Source organism: Pogona vitticeps, chromosome 10 (assembly GCF_051106095.1).
Source record: "Pogona vitticeps strain Pit_001003342236 chromosome 10, PviZW2.1, whole genome shotgun sequence".
Lineage (NCBI taxonomy): Eukaryota > Metazoa > Chordata > Lepidosauria > Squamata > Agamidae > Pogona > Pogona vitticeps.
The window spans coordinates 19,701,010-19,720,026 of NC_135792.1; the positions used below are offsets into that span (position 1 = coordinate 19,701,010).

Below are 19,017 nucleotides of genomic sequence, written 5' to 3' on the forward strand. Positions count from 1 at the left end.
AATCAGAAAATATATTACTTCATTTTCCACTTACATAAAGTTACATCATTTTCTACAGCTGTACAACATCATGTCCTTAAACCTTGGTACTCACATCTGAATACACTCAGTACATGACTTAGGTAGTTGTGCATTAAGCTTTTAGTATCTACACTGCCCTTTGGGGAGGTGAGAGGGGGAAGTGACCCCATGGTATTATTCCAAAGCAATCAGTTGTGTGATCAGATATGTGATCTGTAAGGGACAAGTATCTCTCTAAACAGGCACTTCAACTATTATGTGTGGCATTTTGTACATAGTAAAAAACACCAGAAGATTCTGACTAATTCAAATCTGCAGTTTATTCTGCTATATTTGAAGTTCTCGATGGAAAACACACTGTATAATTAAGCTCATTTTAGATAATAATGTCATCATAGTGATTCACATCTGTGTTGTGCATAGTGCAGAGAGAGAGAAAGAGAGAGGGACCAGAGAGAGATCGCTCTTCCAGATAAAACTCCTGAACATGTGCTGTTAATGTTCAGGAAGGTAACTTATATCCCCAGTGCTGCATCTATTGGCAGAAGAAAGCTGCGTTCGTCTGCTAGCTAACATCAGCTTAATTTCAGACGAATTTCCTTCTGGATGGATCATACCCTCAGTGGCCGACTGAGGAACAGCAATGATGGTTCCACTACATGAACAGTGAAAGAAGAAAAAGTGCTTTGAAATGTGAGAGTTATACTGAGCTTGGGGAAAAAAAGTTACTTCTGGGAGTAAAACTCTCAGGATCTCTCAGCCAGAACAGATACTGGCTCTAGATATTCAGCCTAATTGCTGAGTTGGCTACGAATATTGTACAATGTGTGTGGTGTGTATGAGTGAGTGACTGTCCCACTAGAAGTTTAAAGTGCTGCATCGAAAGGTCCAACATATAGGGGTGGTGGACCATCTTGATGCTCTGGTGATGTTCTAGTAGGACTTCCATAATCTGGGGAATTCTGGGAATTGTGCTAAAAACAATCAAAAAAGCTTCTCCAGACCCTGGATTTATATTCAGATTTGAGCATCTCCAATGTCATTTAACCACACTTTACATTGTAAATATGTCCTTCTAGTCTGCACAGTTTTTTTTTTCTTTGCATATTAGTTAAATGTCTTTCCCACCAGCTATTTCTTGGTCCTTTCATCTGGAGATGCCAGACATGAACCAAGAATGCACATGCCACCCTGTGCAACAGATAAGGGCTACAGAGATTTCTAGATTTATGGCTACTCACTTCTAAAAGCTGTGGCATTTGTGTAACTACACAATAAGGTTTCAGCCACTACATGAAAACAGTCATACTTTTTGTTCTCTATAATTAACCGCCTTAAACACATATGGTAGCATTACAGTTGTCATATGTTTAGATTTAAATTGTTGCTAATTAACTTCAGCATAATCATTGCCACTTCTGTATGTTTCTCAGGGACACACACAGAGAGTTTTCTGCAAATGGTAGAATATTTACTCCAATAATTTATTCTTTTTAAGCATGTGCTTCTCTCCAGAGAACATAATATTTTTAAGCTATGTGATTAATATGTAGTCTGGGATAGAGGTTCTTTTTTATGATGTACCTCCTTTAAATATCTTTTGTTGCCATGGACCACCAAGACTTAACTCAAGATTTAAAACCTTAAAGTGCATCAAATATTCATCTAAAGTTTCTCATGAAGAGTCTCATCGACAGATATTCTTTGCTATATAACAGCAGCACTTTTTAAGATGACTGGAAGAAGTTACATTTTGTTTGATCAAGATGCACCCTCATTAACAGCATCAGTTCTTTTACATTTCAAATTAAGCCAGTGATCCATTTTGAGCTCAGCTGAAATGTATTGTTATGAAATACATTGTGATAATATTGAAAATTCACTTTACTCAACAATAACCAAAGGGTTTTATTAGCAGGAATCGCGAAAGAAACACAAACAAGAAATCCGTCTGAACACTCACTCACACTGACACTGGCTGACTGCAACTCTTCCCACGGCTTCTGACTATTTGCACAGTAGCAATCAATGCCACATGCTATCTCTCAGACACTCAGCATCATTTGCTTGAATGTTCTTACCATGTGCAAAAATATCAGTTATTTGCTATCAAACAGTTATTTTCATAACTTTTTTTTGACTTGTTTGTTTTGAATGGAGGTGGTAGGTTAGAAAAGCCAAATTTTACACAAGCAAGCAAGGGAAATTAAGATTGGTTGTTGTGGGTTTTTCTCTGTGGTGCAGTTTGTTTCGGAGTTGAATATTTATAGCTGTGGGATCAGCTTTTGCCCTTTTCAGGCGATAGGGTGATTATGCTGATCAGCATGTTTTTGTTGTGGGTGTATTGTTGTGATAAGGAGGAGAGATTATCTATCACTGTGATTGATGGGTGTTCAGCAGTGCTACTCCTGTCCTCTGAAGATGCCGGCCACAGAGACTGGCGAAACGTTAGGAAGAACAACCTTCAGAACACAGCCAAAGAGCCTGAAAAACCCACAACAACCATTAGATCCCAGCCGTGAAAGCCTTCGCGAATACATTGAAATTAAAATTGTGTTCTAATTTCCCTTTAATTTTTTAAAATTTCTATATTCTAATTAACTCTTCCTTTCTATTTTAACTGCAAAAAATCATAACAGTTCTTCAAGCCTTTCTGGACCCCCTGTGAGAGCATGGCAGCCCCCCCGGGGGTCCACAGACCACAGGCTAAGAACCTATGGTCTAGGACATTATCAATAAGTAAATGTCATTGCTCTCTCAAAGATGTAGGAGCAAAATATGATCCTGTGTGGCCATTCTCAGTATTTTTGTATTTCTGTGTTTTAACAAAAAATACATTGCAGTCTGGGTGGTCTCATTGAGGCTTGCCCAAAAAACACATATATCAATAAATGCCGAGAAAAAAAACTACAGCTCAGATCAAGGAAAGTGGAAAGATATTGCTTTGAAACTCAATGATAGGAACTTAAATGTACAATACTTCCATCTATTGGCATTGTATCTTTTTGTTCTTGCTGTTGTGATCATTAGTAAAAGGCATTTGTCTTTGTCATTCTTAACAGCCTCTGGACTTTGAGACCAAGAGATCTTATACGCTGAAGATAGAAGCAACTAATGTACATATTGATCCACGTTTCATCAGCGTGGGACCTTTCAAGGATACAGCAACAGTAAAAATCGTAGTAGAGGATGCTGACGAACCTCCTGTCTTTTCTTCACCAAGTTACCTTCTGGAAGTACATGAAAATGCTGCTATTAACTCTGTGATTGGTCAAGTATCTGCTCATGACCCAGATATATCTTCGAGTTCTATCAGGTACTGCTGCTGTAAAGCTGTCCCTTGTAGCTTTCTTTCGATAAGCTTCAGTTGATAGTGTGTGTGTTATTTGAAGAACGTCTCATATGTACATACAGGCTGGTCATTTTTGGAGTCTTCTCTCTTGCCACATTTCTGCGTTTCAAGATGGGGCAAGTAGTGATCAGAGAAATAGGCTCTTTACTGGTGGCACATCAACCACTTTAAAAGGCTTGCCAGATGTTAGATGTCAACTATCATCTTTTGAGAGTGGTTTAATTTCTGTTTATACATACAACCTGACTGGCCGGGAAGCAATAAATTTAAAAGGTTTGCCAGATACCTACTCATATGCTTTTGTCATTCCAGAAAATATTATTCTGTTTTTCTACACTTTTTAAAACATCAGTTGAATGGATTTTCTTATCTGTTAAAATATATATTTTTAGCAAGTTTGAATTCTTACCTTTTTTTAAAAAAAAACTTGACAGCTTCTAGTTTAACTGCCTTGCTGTCTGTACGGTTCTAACATGATGGCTTTTATTGTTTAATTTGACTGTTTCACCAGTTCTATCAACTGCTTTGGGACTACAGATGCCAGACAGAACTTAGAAAAAATTACTTGAACTAGAACTGGCCAAACTTGCTGGCCAATTCTGGGAACTGTGGTCCAAAACCACAACTTTCCTATGTTTTTATTCTAAGTAACAGGAAGAGAAGATGGGGAGGGGAAAAAAATGAGCTGTGAAATCATTGCTAGTTCACACTCAGGTTAAGATGATGCTCTCAGGGCTTACCTCCATCCTTCTTGTGGAAAGGAAGGAAATGTATAAAATGCTTTTCCTTCCTTTTCGCCTCCTGTTGGAAATGATCATAACTTAGTAGTCATCATAATCATAGGCATCCTTCAGTCTCGAGAGACTACGGTATCGTGCTCTGCATGGGGGACTTGGAACAGTGTCTAGTGTGGCTGAGAAGGCCAATTTGAGAGTGACCATCCCTTCCACACTGAGGAACTTAGTAGTACCATATTTCTTTTCTATGCCAGCGGTCCCAAGCTCTGACTGTCTCCAAAGAGAAATAGGACAAGTTTTTACCTGAAGCCCTGGACAGTGGCCACCATTACATGTTGACAATATTCGTCTTGATGGACCAATAGTCTGAACTAGTATGAGACACCTTCCAGAGTAACTGAAATTGAGAATATCACAGAGAGTAATTAGATAGAGATGGGCATGAACCCCTGGTTTGGGAGGATTTGTGCTGGTTCATTAAGCATCCAAACAGGTATTCAGTGCTTCCTAACTCTATCTCCGCCAGCAGGCACCTGGTCAGAAGCAGCACCAGGTAGTACAAGGAAGCCAAGGTGCTACCTCTTGTGGACTCCCGCTGGTGGAGGCAGGGCTGGGGAACATGGCCTTCCCTCTCTTCCTATGGTTTTCCCATTCTGCCCACTGGCCCACCAATCAGCTGATTGGCGAGCTGATAGGTAGCCTCCCACCCCCACAGCCTATCCTCCACCCCCTTCCTCTCCCTACTTTAGCCTTTCTTAAGGGAATCCAGGCTCCCCTTTGCAAAAATGGCAGCTGCAACTTCCTTATCCTAAATGAAGCTGCAGCCGCCATCTTTGCAAAGGGCAGCCAGTGTCCTTTTCTACAAGCCATGGCTGCGGAGGCCAGCTGGAGACAGCAGCAGTGGTGGCGGTGGTGATTATGGTGGGGGGGCATCAGTGGGGGGGGCAGAAGCGGCAGTGCAGGCAGGCATAGGGGGAGCAGGGGTCAGGTTTTTTGTAACCCCCCCATGAATTGACGAATAAATGTGTGCTTCATTGGTTCACGGGGGCAGCTTCATGAGTCATCAACTTTTGACAACTCGCAAAGCAGGACAACTCACCAAAATGGTGAGTCTTCCCCATCGCTAATCTAGAACTTTTCTCAGTGTTTTGCTTTCCTTGCCAGTGTTTACATGAGCACATTCAAGGTGTTAGCTTGCCAGGAAAGAGATTCTTTAATATGCTGCTGTTCAAGCTTCAGGGTTGTTGTTTTTTGTTTGTTTGTTCAAACTTTGTTTTTTAAAGCAAAGTGTTACATTTCTCTTAGTTGGGAAGTTGATTGTCCACTGTGCCTCCTTGGATAAGAGCCGGTTTGTGTAGTCATGGGCAAGCTGCACAATCCCTAGAGCACCCCCAGAAGAAGAAAATGGCAAACCACTTCTGTGTATATTTTACATAGAAAACTCTCGAAGGGCTCGCCATAACACATAATTGTCTTGACAGCACACAGTTATTGCTAATTATTTTAGCATTCTGTACCTACAAATTTCCAACCCTGATAGCGAGTTTCTGCCAGTCACAAACAGATAGGACTAAGAGTGTGGCACAGTATTTTTAGGCAATTTCCTCTATTGCTAAATCAAGGTCAAGATAATTATTCAGACTTTCATAAATAGAAGTACATGTACATAAATGTGTGGGTGTGTGAAGCTCAAACTGACAGATAGGGACAAATGTTCAATTTCAGTTTTTCTTGTTTTTCTTTCTCTTATGTTTCCATCACAAGTTTATTTCAGCCCATATTTGCTTACATTTCTATTTTCACAATGCAGTAAGAAGTTGTTTGTGTGAAAAGCTGTGCTGATTCTCACGTAGAGTCCCCTAATATTAATATTTTTGCACTCCTATTTTTGCAAGATGATGTCACCATCAGGAAGCAATTTTTGGTAATGAAAAAACTCTGACTTCTGTCATGGCTTTTATAACGCTCTTGTAATCCCTTTCATCATGTGGAAGCTGTGGGAGCCGCAGGAGGAAATCTTTAAGATCACAAAAAATCACTACTGCTGGATAATGTTATCTGCAGGGGGAGATTTGCAGTAATTATAGAAGTCCTCCTTTGGACTCCCAGGTTCCCCCTGCTAAAAGGGATTGCACAGGAGTTGGAAATGCTATGGGACAGAAGTAGAAGGCTTTGGTTATTCAAAATCACCTTTACCGGTGATGTCATCACCTTTCCACAGTTGTAAATTAAAGAACAGATTTCAAACAATGCATGTTTATATTATTTTCTTTGCATATAATCTTTTTTGTGAAATGTGTCTCGTAATGTACATGTTTAATATTCATTTTTTTCCCTGTGAATCACACCCCAAAATGCTGAGAAGACCAAATGCCAAAAGATAATTGTTTTTAAGCTCACGTGTTGGCTGAGGAAGTGCAGATTAATTAGGCTCATTTTAAAAATGTGAATTGAATTACCTTTTCTCCAGGTCAACCACACATGTTCTGAGAAATCTTGGGAAGCCTCTTTCCACACAGGCACAATGAAAGCAAAACTCTCAGCCTCTCACTCTGTAGTCAGACACTGCGTATTGCTTCTAGATCACCATTGAGGTCCTTTTGCCATTTTATTTCTTTGCTGGTACCTTATTTATTTATTTATTTGTTTGTTTGTTTATTGCCATTGTAAGTATATACACAGTACTGTATACCCATACAATGAAATTCACAGACGTCCAGAGACCAGACACATATACACACATAAAATTCCCCCAACACTCCCCACCCACTAAAAGTCCCCCACTAAAAATACAAACATCTACACCGCAGGCCAAGTAACACAGTCCAACTAACTGTTCACTACTGGTGGTCTTTAAGCTCATTATTAAGTGCAGTTATAGCTCTGGGATAAAAACTATTCAGAAAACGTGTGGTCCGCGTCTTAATAGTTCTATATCTTCTGCCAGACGGCAACAGTTCAAAAAAGTTATAAGCAGGATGGGAAGAGTTTCTCAGGATGCTGTGTGACTTCCTCAGACAGCGGGATGTGAAGATGTCATCCAGGGTTGGTAGCTGGAGCCCGATGATATTCTGGGAAATTTTAATGGTTCTCTGTAGAGCTTTTTTGTCCGCTACAGAGCTACTCCCAAACCATGCCAGAATGCCATAGGTTAGGACACTCTCAATGGTGCTACGATAGTATGACAGAAGTAAATGCTGAGATAAATTTAACTTGCTGAGCATTCTCAGGAAATACAGTAGTATGAGCATGTAGTGATGGCAGAGAAGTGGAACAATAGCATCATTCTGCCATTTGGTTTGCTTTGTCTCCATTGCCTCAGTAGATGTGCACCAATTTCTTGACAGTGACTCTAAAAGGGACAAAGAACTTGGGCCATTTTATCTTCTGTTTTTCCTTGCTTCTGACTAAACTCCATTAATGGGAAGGATATTTATATTGGCATCTATTTTGCTATGTTACTGCATTTCGGATCAAATTGAATAGCCTTTGTTCCTCCCATCTTGTCATAGGATGTCATGAAGAGCCTTTTCCCCAAACTCCATGACCAAATCTCTGTTTCAAAAACAGCTTTATTATACATTTAAACTTTTATTATTTTTATTTTTAAAAATCTGCAATGGTGCACAATTGCATCTAGACTCTGGGTGCCATCTCTAGATACTTTTCCTCCACCCACCTCAAATCCTACTCCAGCCCATGTTTTCCTGGCAACACAAATGAAATAACAGGAATTCTCATGACGATGTTTTAGCTGTATATACGTTGAGGGAAATACAGGGAAGAATGTAAGAAAGGAAGAGAAGAAAGAAAGGGTTAAAGAATTAATTTTAAAAATATGTGGAAGAAAATAAAATGCACCAATCTGATTAAATTCCTCTGCATGGTGAGCTCAATTTGATGCTAAATTAGGGATGTGAAAAATGTTTATTAAAATCTTGGTTCTTCTCAGTTCAGGTTATCTTGTGCTGAGATTTCCCGGTGAGGAATTTTTCAGGCCCTGTGAGATTTTTTTGCATGCAATCTGAGAGCAACTCAAAGACGTTTTCTTACTTTTTTTCAATATCTTCACAATTTTGGGATGTGGTGGCTCTGTGGGCTAAACCACAGAAGCCTGTGCTTCAGGGTCAGAAGCCTGTGCTTCAGGGTCAGAAGACCAAGCAGTCATAAGATCGAATCCACGCGACGGAGTGAGCGCCCGTCGCTTGTCCCAGCTCCCGCCAACCTAGCGGTTCGAAAGCATGCAAATGCAAGTAGATAAATAGGGACCACCTCAGTGGGAAGGTAACAGCGTTTCGTGTCTAAGTCACCCTGGCCATGTGACCACAGAAGATTGTCTTCGGACAAAATGCTGGCTCTATGGCTTGGAAATGGGAATGAGCACTGCCCCCTAGAGTCAAACATGACTCGACAAAAATTGTGAAGGGGAACCTTTACCTTTACCTTCACAATTTGCACGAAATGGCTCTGTGCAAAACCAAGGTCTGCTCACTTTGAGAAGTGAAGTACACGAAAACAGCAAACACAAACAGTCACAATCCACTGTTCCTAATTTGTGAAGTTCATGCAACAGAGCATCCACCATTATAGTTTTGTGTATTTATGCAATTTCCACAAGCCTGTTCTTGTAAAAGCAAGCCATCTTGTCAGCATCACCGTAAAATATTGTGTCAAGTGTGAGGAGAAAGAATTTGCTGTTCTGGAACAAAGTAAAGCAAATTTACAAACAGATTTGTGTCCTGAGCACAAGTTGAATCAGACAGGACACAAATCATTTCAGCCTACTAGCCTTTAAAAGCAAATTTTAAAGGTGCCACCATATAAACCTCTAAAGCTACCTATCTGAAATTTAGCAGGTTTAACATTGCAGTTTCTATAAATGTCATGTATATCAGTTCACAATCAAGGAATTTAAGTCCATTTTGGTTTCCCAAAGCATTGGCTTCACGAATTTTCAAATTGATTTGCACCATTAGGCAAAACCTAAATTGAGTGAAGCAGAAAGGACTCCAGACTGAACTGGGGACAAAAGCCTATGTCTGACCTGAAAATCATCACGTGAACTAAATCAGAGCCCTATTATTCTGACATCAACTTTATTTTAATCCCACTGTTGCTCCACTAAGAAAGCTGGCCTCTTGGTTGCTTTATGTAATAAGAATGGCCTGTGAAATTTTCAGAATTTTTTGATACAAACCAATCTCATCACTTTACACACACACACTCACACACACACACACAGGAAATGGCTCGTTCTTGTTTAAACCTTTGCTTCTTTTCTATTAATCCTCGTTCTAGCTATTTGTAGACATAGATAAATATTTGAACAGATTGATACACTCTGTCAACTTTAGGAGATGAACGTTGAGAAAATTACAGCCCAGATGAGTAAGAAGTCATTAGGGGCACATGAACGAAATACAGACAGAGAATGGGACTCAGTTCAATACAAGACAGGATGGGAATGTTGAGTGAAGCCAAATGAAAAAAGACAAAAGAGACTTCCTTATATCTTTAGAGTCATATTAGAGAGCCTATGAAATATGAAAGATTAAAGAATCGGAAAGAGTTGTTAATAAAACTTATTGATTTCTTACATATTCTATTTTTTTTGTATTAACCTACCTTTTTTGCCTTTTATTTTATTGATTTGGGGAGAGATTTTCCCACTTTCCCTTTATTGTCGAGTAGAATGTGTGCTTGCCCTTCGCCTAGTGGACTATTGTCTGTGCTGCTGGACTGAAACCAGAAAGCATCAGCAGGAGAGCTATCTTTTCGATGCTCTGTATTTGGGAGTTTGGGTGGGATTTATTATATTGCTTTTAGTAAGTGTGAGTTTTATTTGGATCACAATCCCAAGGATGATTTCTGTCTGTGAACTGTAGTGTTTCCTGACAATGAACTGATGAAAATGATGAAGACTGTCACGTTCCCAGGGGTTACAACAGCAGAGTCCGATAAGCCAGTCCTATGTCAGGAATTCAGAGCCGATATCCAAATACCAAAGCCAACTCACGCAACGTAGTCCAGGGTCAGAGTCCCCTGTGCCCCTCTGTGACAGATAGCAGTAACATGGAACCTGCCACTGAGCTATGTTCTGCCACCCGAACCGAATGGCATCATCATCAGCAGCAGATCACAAATGGTTCAAGGCTTCTTTAAGTGATTTTGTGGTGCAGATGACTTGCACACAATATCATGAAGCCGTGTGCACCCTGAGTAAGAAAGTTTTTCAGCGGTAGCAATTTGCTCTGCCAATGCTACCATTCCTGTTGCACAAGCTGGCCCCACCCAACAGGAATTCAGCTGGGCTATGCGGATATCGGAAGTGACATGGAGCCATCTTGATGAGTGGCCATTGATCGGTCTAATTTATCCAATCTCCTTTTAAATCCATCCAAGCTGCTGGCTGGCATTACATCCTGCCCTAACAGGTAGGAATATTTTACACTGAAAAAGTGGCCCCGCATTCATGCTAGGTGTGCCTGCATCAGTATTCAAGTTTAATGAACCTATACATTCCCAACCCAAATCACTGTTACATTATCCATGATTTCATTGCTTTTTCATAGAATCATAATTAAGTTGGAAGGGGTCTAAAGGCTATTGAGTCTGACACCTTGCTCAATGCAGGAATCCAAATCTAAGCAGATCTGATAGATGTTTGTCCAATACCTCCACTACCTCTCAGTTCCATTGTCATACTGCTCTAACAGTTAAATTAATCTCCATCAATTGCATGTTTTTTTTTTAAGTTCAAAGTGCATTAAATGTACATTTCAATACATTTAAGTTGCTGTCAGGTTAGTGTGGAATCTGGTGTAGGGCAAACATTTGGAAAAGTGTGACTCCTAGCAGAGACCTAAATTCTGATACACACTGAGATAAGGATTAGATAATTTCACATACAAATTCTGAAATGCCGTTCCTACCAACAGAAAAAAAGAGCTTGAATTTGCATGCGTCATATTTCTGATGTGTCATCTGCATCTTTCATAACCTCCATAAATTCAGATACTGACTGGAATCCTTTATCTGTTGACACTCCTGTACTCGCACAGGGGAAAAAATGCAAATGTAAACACATGCACACAAGAATGATATTTCATTCTCTGCAAAAGCAAATCATTTTCTTAATTCACAGCAGGCCCTAAAATCCTGGATACAATGTTTTATAACTTGCTGAGATGCAGCTGTTTATCTCAGTCACCTAGTAACATGCCCTCCCCAGTTGGCATGGCTGAGGAGTGGTGATTTACAACATCAATATTCACATCCTGGTGGGGAGGGGGGATAAAAAGGGTGATGGAGATTCCATTATGGCAAGCCCTTATTTACATCACTAGAAAACAGGCGGTGTTTTCACCGACACAAGTAAAGAGTCAGAGAAGCGACAGTTACTGGAAATTGCATGTAGATCCACCTCCGAGCTTTCATATCACCCCACTACCTATTTCCTGTAGCATTTCATCTCCAAAGGTTACAACTTAAGTCCCAATAAATTTGTGGCGCCACTAAGGCAATTTCAGAGGTTATTATTTACTCAGAGAATTCCTATCGCTCCCCCTTCCCTTTTGCAGAAATATGCACTCATCTATTACTTAGGTGTTTGACAGTATGCCCTCATTAAAAGGAAGTATAATATAATTACCAAGACAAGGTAGCTAAGAACACTCTGCAAAATATATATTAGTTTAGAATCAGGAGGGTTTTTTCCCTTCCTTACCTGTTTCATTTGTGCTGAGAAATGGTTATACTTTTTAATGCATTTTGGTATTGTTGAACATGAATATGAAAACACACCCATTTTTATAGCTATAGAGATTACATCGAGGGAGGCATTTATTTACTCAGTTCAATAAAATCAATATGAAATGTGACTTTTGCTTCATGTATGAATCAGGCTTCACAATTTCATTTTATTTTTGTGGGGGGTATTCTGCATACCCAGGGTTTATTTGAGTCTTTGCTTTGGTCTGTTTTCATATAGATGCTTCAGTATCTAAGCATTGTATGGATGCAGATGAGGTGAAAACGTAGGCAGCAAACAGATCCAGATCTTTCTTATTATGACAGATAATAAGAACACTATAAATTGCCTCTTCCTCTTTATTTTTCCATAAATGTCATTTCAATCAACAAAGATGAGGAACAATCATCCTCATCTTTGGGTTGGGTTGTCTACATTTTGTTGGAATGCAATTGAGGATGTAATGAAGATTCTCCGAGTGGATTTTTTTTCCTATTTGCATTCAGTTTTTGATGTTGTGTGGGCGTAGACAACACATGGATTATATATAAAATTACATCCATAGAGAATTGTGGGACTTCCTAACCAGCTGTGTGGAGGAATATTCTGTCCTAAGCAGAACTTTGTCAGTTTTTTAAAAAACAAGAAACTTAATGGCCCCTGATTTTGGAATCCAGCACATAATCCCCCGGATTATTGCAGGGTGTGCCTGAGAACAAATAGTGCCATTTTACTGGAAATCCCAGCAAATCCTATGGGGAGCCATGAAAACTAAAAGGGAAGATTTACAAATGCATCTGCCATTTTACCACACCATTGCCAATGCTGGCTTGAGTTTATGGGCGTTGCACTCTAACAACATCTGGAAGGATGTATGCTGTGAACCCTTGTTTAGGAAATGGAAGAGCAACTCTGACTGGTCAGGTCATCACACAAACTGTAAAAAGGAGTGGAAGTATCTAGAGGTCTACTTTCCATTGGGGGGGGGGAATGTAGTTTTTTGTATTTTGCCCTGTTTAGCAGAGAGGACCTGATGACCGATAGAAAAAATGAGCCACCTCTCCTGGACAATTACAGAAAAATTAATTCACCTTTTTTAAAAAATAAGGAGTTGGAGTTAAAAATCATAACCCACAAAAAACACCCTTGCCACCCCAGAGCTGCAGAGAATTTAACTTTATATTGGAAAACTTAGTTTTTTTAGCCTTCCAGAATCCTTAACCGGAATAGCCAGTGGCTACAAGCAACATGGAAAAAAATGTGATGGCTCTTGCAAGGGTTAAATGAGCAGTAGCAAAAGATGGGTTCAAGTACCTTTGGTATCAGTTAACCTGTGTGTGTGCTGTTATCTTTACAGTGAATGCAAGACAGTAGTTTTGCACATAGACAGGGATTTTGTGCAAAGTATATTTGAGGAAAGCGTGATGGTAAAAAGTTGCTGTCTTAGTCTTGCACTGAAGGAGAGATCTATGATATTCTGTCTCACCATACAAAGACAGCTAGTTCTTGCCTATATTGTCACCAAAAAATCTAGTGTTACTTTTCCATCCATCCATCCATCCATCCATCCATCCATCCATCCATCCATCCATCCATCCATCCATCCATCCATCCATCCATCCATCCATCCATCCATCCAACCCAACCCAACCCAACCCAACCCAACCCAACCCAACCCAACCCAACCCCATCCATCCATCCATCCATCCATCCATCCATCCATCCATCCATCCATCCATCCATCCATCCATCCATCCATCCATCCATCCATCCATCCATGTATGTATGTATGTATGTATGTATGTATGTATGTATGTATGTATCTATCTATCTATCTATCTATCTATCTATCTATCTATCTATCTATCTATCTATCTATCTATCTATCTATCTATCTATCTATCTATCTATCTATCTATCTATCTATCTATCTATGAGAATGAAAATGTTCATTTAAATATAGATGCAGACATATACTGTTAAAATCATTTTGTGCTAAAGTTTGCATACTCATAAATGGTTCATGATTGAGGCAAGGTTTGGTATATAATTAAATATATTTTATTTCAAAATACACATTTAAAATTATTTGTGACCCATTTGTCTGGGGTGTGCCACTCAGGTCCACCAGGCCCCGTCTATTAGGTGGTGTAAACTGGCTGTCTCTGACCAGCAGATTTTCACTGCCATGAAACAGCTGAACATATTGCTATACTGATATTTCTAGGGCTATGGTGAGGACAGACCAGGTGGGCAGCAGTCTCCCTGTTATCGGTCTATGCACCTTGACTCAAGAAACGTATTTGCTTTGATATTTGCTCTGTCTCGGGCAATAAAGCACTTCACGGTGTTCCTGAAGTCAGCTCACAGCCAACCTTGCATGCACTGAATTGGTTAAACATCCCTATTATAACCTGCGTCCTCAGTAGGATGGAACATATGTAACCTAGTTTGATGCTTCCTGTTAATTAATCACTGCATGTTGAGGCAGAAGGCTGAACAGATGGGGAAAGGGCATGGTATGATGTTGTGGCATGCCACACCTCAGAACAGCACTCATTCTAGCCTTTTATATAATTCACTGCTAGGATTTAGTGGGACCACTCAAAACTGTGACTGCTTTATTGTTTCAGTGTTTCCCAGCCTCTCTTTCTTTTCTTCACTTTTACTGTGTGTGTGACCCATCCGAAATTGGAAGGCTTAAATTCCCTGTTTGGTTTCTTTTACAAATAATGCATTAATAAAACAACTGTATGCAAATGGGCGTGCATAAAAAGCTTTTTCCCAAGACTTTGCAAGGAGTTCTAATTCACCCTTTTCTTTAATGCACTGTTTCAACAATTTACTACAGCTCTTTCTTGTTAGTCAAACTGGCTTCTACGTTAAAGCTGCATAATGTACCTGTGCACTCTCGTCTGCAAACTCTGCTTAGCTAAGAGCGGTTTCTTAGGGAAGCAATGCTGTCAATCCGTACAGCAGTCAATCTCTCTTGTTTTTTGTTTGTTTGTTTGTTTGTTTAAGAGGAAGCGCTTTACCAGTAAAACATAATTTGTTAACCAGCGCCTGTCCACAGAATTATGTTAAATCAGTGACAAGCCTGGCAATTAATCAAAAGCGAGGTTTGTTGGGATAAGAACATTAGTTGCATCTTGTTAAACAACAACAGCACACACAAACATCCTGAATTTATTGACAGAGTTACCAGCAATTGCTAGGAAATATAGTGTGAGCTGTCTAATAAACGCGATGGATCATCTCATTAACTCTTGATTTGCAGTAGTTTCGAAAAGATGCTACCTACTGATGTCAGTGACAGCTCCTAACCTTCATGCTGAGATCATACAGCTAATTATTCTCTGGACTATAGTTCTGTTTCCTAGTGCTCAGTCGATTATTTTTGCCACATAAAATACAACACAACTGAGTTCTTCCAAACCCCTGGGGCTATGAAACTGCTGCCTTGGATTACAATGCTTACAGCGAAGCATTTGGGCCATACAATTGTATTTAAATAAATTTCAAAAGTATCTCCTTTTATAGGTTTTCCATTGATCGGAACACCGACCTTGAGAGACAGTTCAACATTAATACTCAGGATGGAAGGATAACACTGGCAACCCCCCTGGACAGAGAAACCAGCACGTGGCACAACATAACCATCGTTGCAACGGAAGACAGTAAGTGATTGTCCCGCAGTGCCTTTGACTATTCTGTCAGATGTTCCTGTTAGAAAACCAGTCGTTTTCAGGAACCAGTCTTTATTAGCTGTGCAAAATATTTTTTTAAAAGCCCCTTATCATCTCTTGTGTCAAATTTGCACACAACATTCTTCATCATTTTTATTGCATTTCATCAGATACGTCAGCAAAGGATCAGCAAGGAAAGTCATAGCATGGGAAATATGAAAATTTGAGTGGTTCCTCAGTATCATGTAAAAGCTCTCATTGTTCTGGATTGCACACATGTGAGATTTTTTTTCTCAGTGGGCTTTTTTTACTATCTGGATGAATGTGCTTCTTCCCATCTTCTTCCTGCCAAAGGTTTACAGACATAATACAGAATTTAACAATCTAGGTTTGCCTGACACCTGCATTCCACAGATCTGAAAACAGTGCAAACAAAAGGCTACACTTATTGGTCCTGCCAGGTTTTGCAGGGTGTGTTTTGGAAATTAAAAAATAGTGCACTTCCCCATGCTTTTGCTTACCTTTTTATCCATTTAAACTACAGTTACAAATGTGAACATCTTTGTCTCATGTTCACTGCATTTTTCTCAAACCCACCTGCATTTTTTTCTGTCTTTGTTCTCTATTGCATTAAGACTCTGTTCTTCTCACACTGAAATTGGATCGCATTTTCAAGCAATCCTCTTTAATGTACATATTAACTTTTCAACTAATACACTTGTTTAATCTTTATTATTTACTCTTTAATATTTTTCCCATTGACTAAATATATTTCATTTTCCCATGAAATATATATTTCATTTCAGCACTTTATGCTTTGTACTTTTTTCCCTCTTCTTTATTTTCTCTTTGGCCAAAATCTTGAGGCAAGGTGAGTTCTTTCTTGTAGTGAGTTTCAGGACAGGCAAAAATATGGCTTTAATTGTATTTCAGAATGCTACTCTCCGTGGGGCGGGGGTAGTCAAGAAGATACATTGGAGGGGGCATGGCTCCAGGAGGCCCTTGACTTCCATTTTACTTAATCCAGTTGTAACACCTCAATAGATCAATCAACTATTCATCCTAATTCACCCTATTTTATTTTATTTTTTAAAAAAATTGCATTCAGCAAATTTTTGAATTTTTTTCTTATTGTGATGAAATTCCATTTTGGTCTGTTTGAACAAAACAACATGTGCACGACAAGTGCCTGAAACTCAAATGTGTATTCTATGACTCTTAGGACACCATATTTTGGTTCTCTAGGAATTCTGCAACCAAGTGTCATTCTGACACTAAAATGCCCCATCCTGGTGCCTGAGATTTAATCTCTTTCCCTCACCTCTTCTACTCTCTGCCTATCTTGTGAGCCTGGCTAAACAACCCTGATCCTTCCTTAAAGACACTAGCATGTAAATTGCCTTGATTTTCCCACATTGTAAAAGTAGATACAGAAATGAGTGTTCATAGAATCACAAAACTGTAGTGGAGGAAGTGCTGTCAAAGATAGTTGAGTCTGAACCACTGTAAAAAGAGGAAGTCCATCTCTGAGTCAAATGCCACTCTTACCACTGTTAAAAGACATCCAGTGAAGGAGAGTCCATCTCCCTGCAGTTGTAGAGTTATTAGAGCAACACTTAAATTAAAAACACTGTCAACACTGCTGCAGTTACTAATTTATTTATATAGACTATGTGTAATAATGTATATAATATTGTAGCCATATCCTGGCATTTTGAATTGAATATATAAAATTATTTTTTGTGGAATTTTCTAGATACAAGGATTTAGAGCCAAATAGTCAAACAGGATTTGTTACAAAAAAAATCTTTAGTGATAGCCAGATAAATCCAGCCTTCCTTCTTTTCTCTTTCTCTCTTTCCCCACTTTTCTTTTCTTTTCACCTCTGAAATGGATCCCCCCGGTCCCTTCTTGTTCTTAAGAATGGAGTCCAAGACTCTAGGTGTCCAGATCCCAACTGGAAAAGCATAAGGGGCTCCAGTGAGGGAGGGATTTCTCAATGCAGATCCATCCTGAATCTGACCATTCTTCATATTGCCCTTCCACTTCCTCTAACTCTGTGTGTCTCTGCTCTTTTTTTCCCCTTTCCCCTCCCCAAACTAGGAAGTAGGAACCAGTGTTAAGCTGCTTATGACTGGTATAGCTTAACAGTTGTCAGAAAGATACATTCATGTTTTGTCTTATACATTTGACCATCCTGGCTGCACCTGGAAAGTCACACATGATCATTTGTCAAACAGGGAAAGAGGAAAAATCATGAACAAAATTGTCTGCCCATCACTTTGTAATCAAAGCTACCAACATGAATTTGACCCAACTCTGGGAGGGAGTGGAAGATAGGAGGGCCTGGCGTGCTCTGGTCCATGGGCTCATGAAGAGTCGGACACGACTAAACAACAATGTTTATTCTTAATATTAAACTGTATTTTTAAACTGCATAATGGATCGAGAACAGGTAGTGGATTTTAAAGGAAAGCAGAGCAGATGGAAAGTGGATCAGGCAAGCCAGCATGAAGAGTCCACTTGAATATTCAGTATTAAAAAAACAAAAGAAAGAAAGACTTCAAAGCCAGCTTGTGAATGCTGATTTTCTCTCTTTTTAAAGACAAAGTAAGTGTAAGGCCAGATAATCAGTTTCTCCAGGTCCATTTCTTGGAAACGGGCTTATTTGACAAAGTATTTTGACCTGGATAAGATTCTAGGTCCTTTCAAGTTTTGGGTCAACCATAAATACTTCAAATAAATGGCGAAACAAATAAATGCCTCAGGACACCTGGATTTACTCAGAGAACAGGGAATTGGTTCTTATGAGAAGATTGTAGGCAAGTTGAACTAAGGTCAGCTACACTCCTTTGGAGTTCTTTGAAATAAGATATAATGATACTGATATGTCATAGACCAACATTTTTCAAGTGGTATATCTTCAACAAGGTAGCTTGCAGGTGCACACTGCCCAGTCTTTCCCACTGGAAGACAGGAGCAACTAATCAAGAAATCGAAGCTGAACACTAAGTCTTAGTTCTTTCTAGTTTATTTCTCTGGCATGCACAGGAGGGGGGGGATCGGTGTCAAATTTGAATGTAGCAACAAGGGAAATAATTGTGGTGGGCACCATACTCAGTTAAACACTGAAACACGAAATGAACCTGGGCTTTGGGGCCATTTCCCATCATTCACTGACATGGGAAAAAGCAAAGCGCCTTGTGGCTGCTATGGGGCAGACCAGTGCCCCTCGTGGACTCCTTGGGTTAAATCTGGCATTCATGGGTTTGAAATGTCAGCAATAGCAACAAACTGAACTCAGCACCCCCCCCCAAAAAAAAAACAGGATGAGATTGAAATCAGGGAAAGGAAAGAGAAACTATCAATATTTATCAGGAAGATACCTTAAGATATCATAACCCGCAACGAAGTCTAAGGACCTCTCCTGTATGCTCTGCTCCCTGAGTGAGCTGTATCTATTCCTTTGGA

General features: G+C 39.6%; 1 protein-coding gene across 3 annotated transcripts in view; it reads left to right on the forward strand.

Moving 5' to 3' along the window:
- Positions 1–19,017, forward strand: part of CDH8 (cadherin 8) — a 328,629-nt gene that overhangs the window by 195,623 nt on the left and 113,989 nt on the right. For all 3 annotated transcript variants that reach the window (XR_013538622.1, XM_072980825.2, XM_078380477.1), the window contains 2 exons: positions 3,084–3,337; positions 15,401–15,537. Coding sequence is in view for 1 of the 3 variants with exons in the window: in XM_072980825.2 (XP_072836926.2) it covers positions 3,084–3,337; positions 15,401–15,537 (391 nt within the window). In the remaining 2 variants the exon portion in view is untranslated. The remainder of the gene's footprint in view (positions 1–3,083; positions 3,338–15,400; positions 15,538–19,017) is intronic.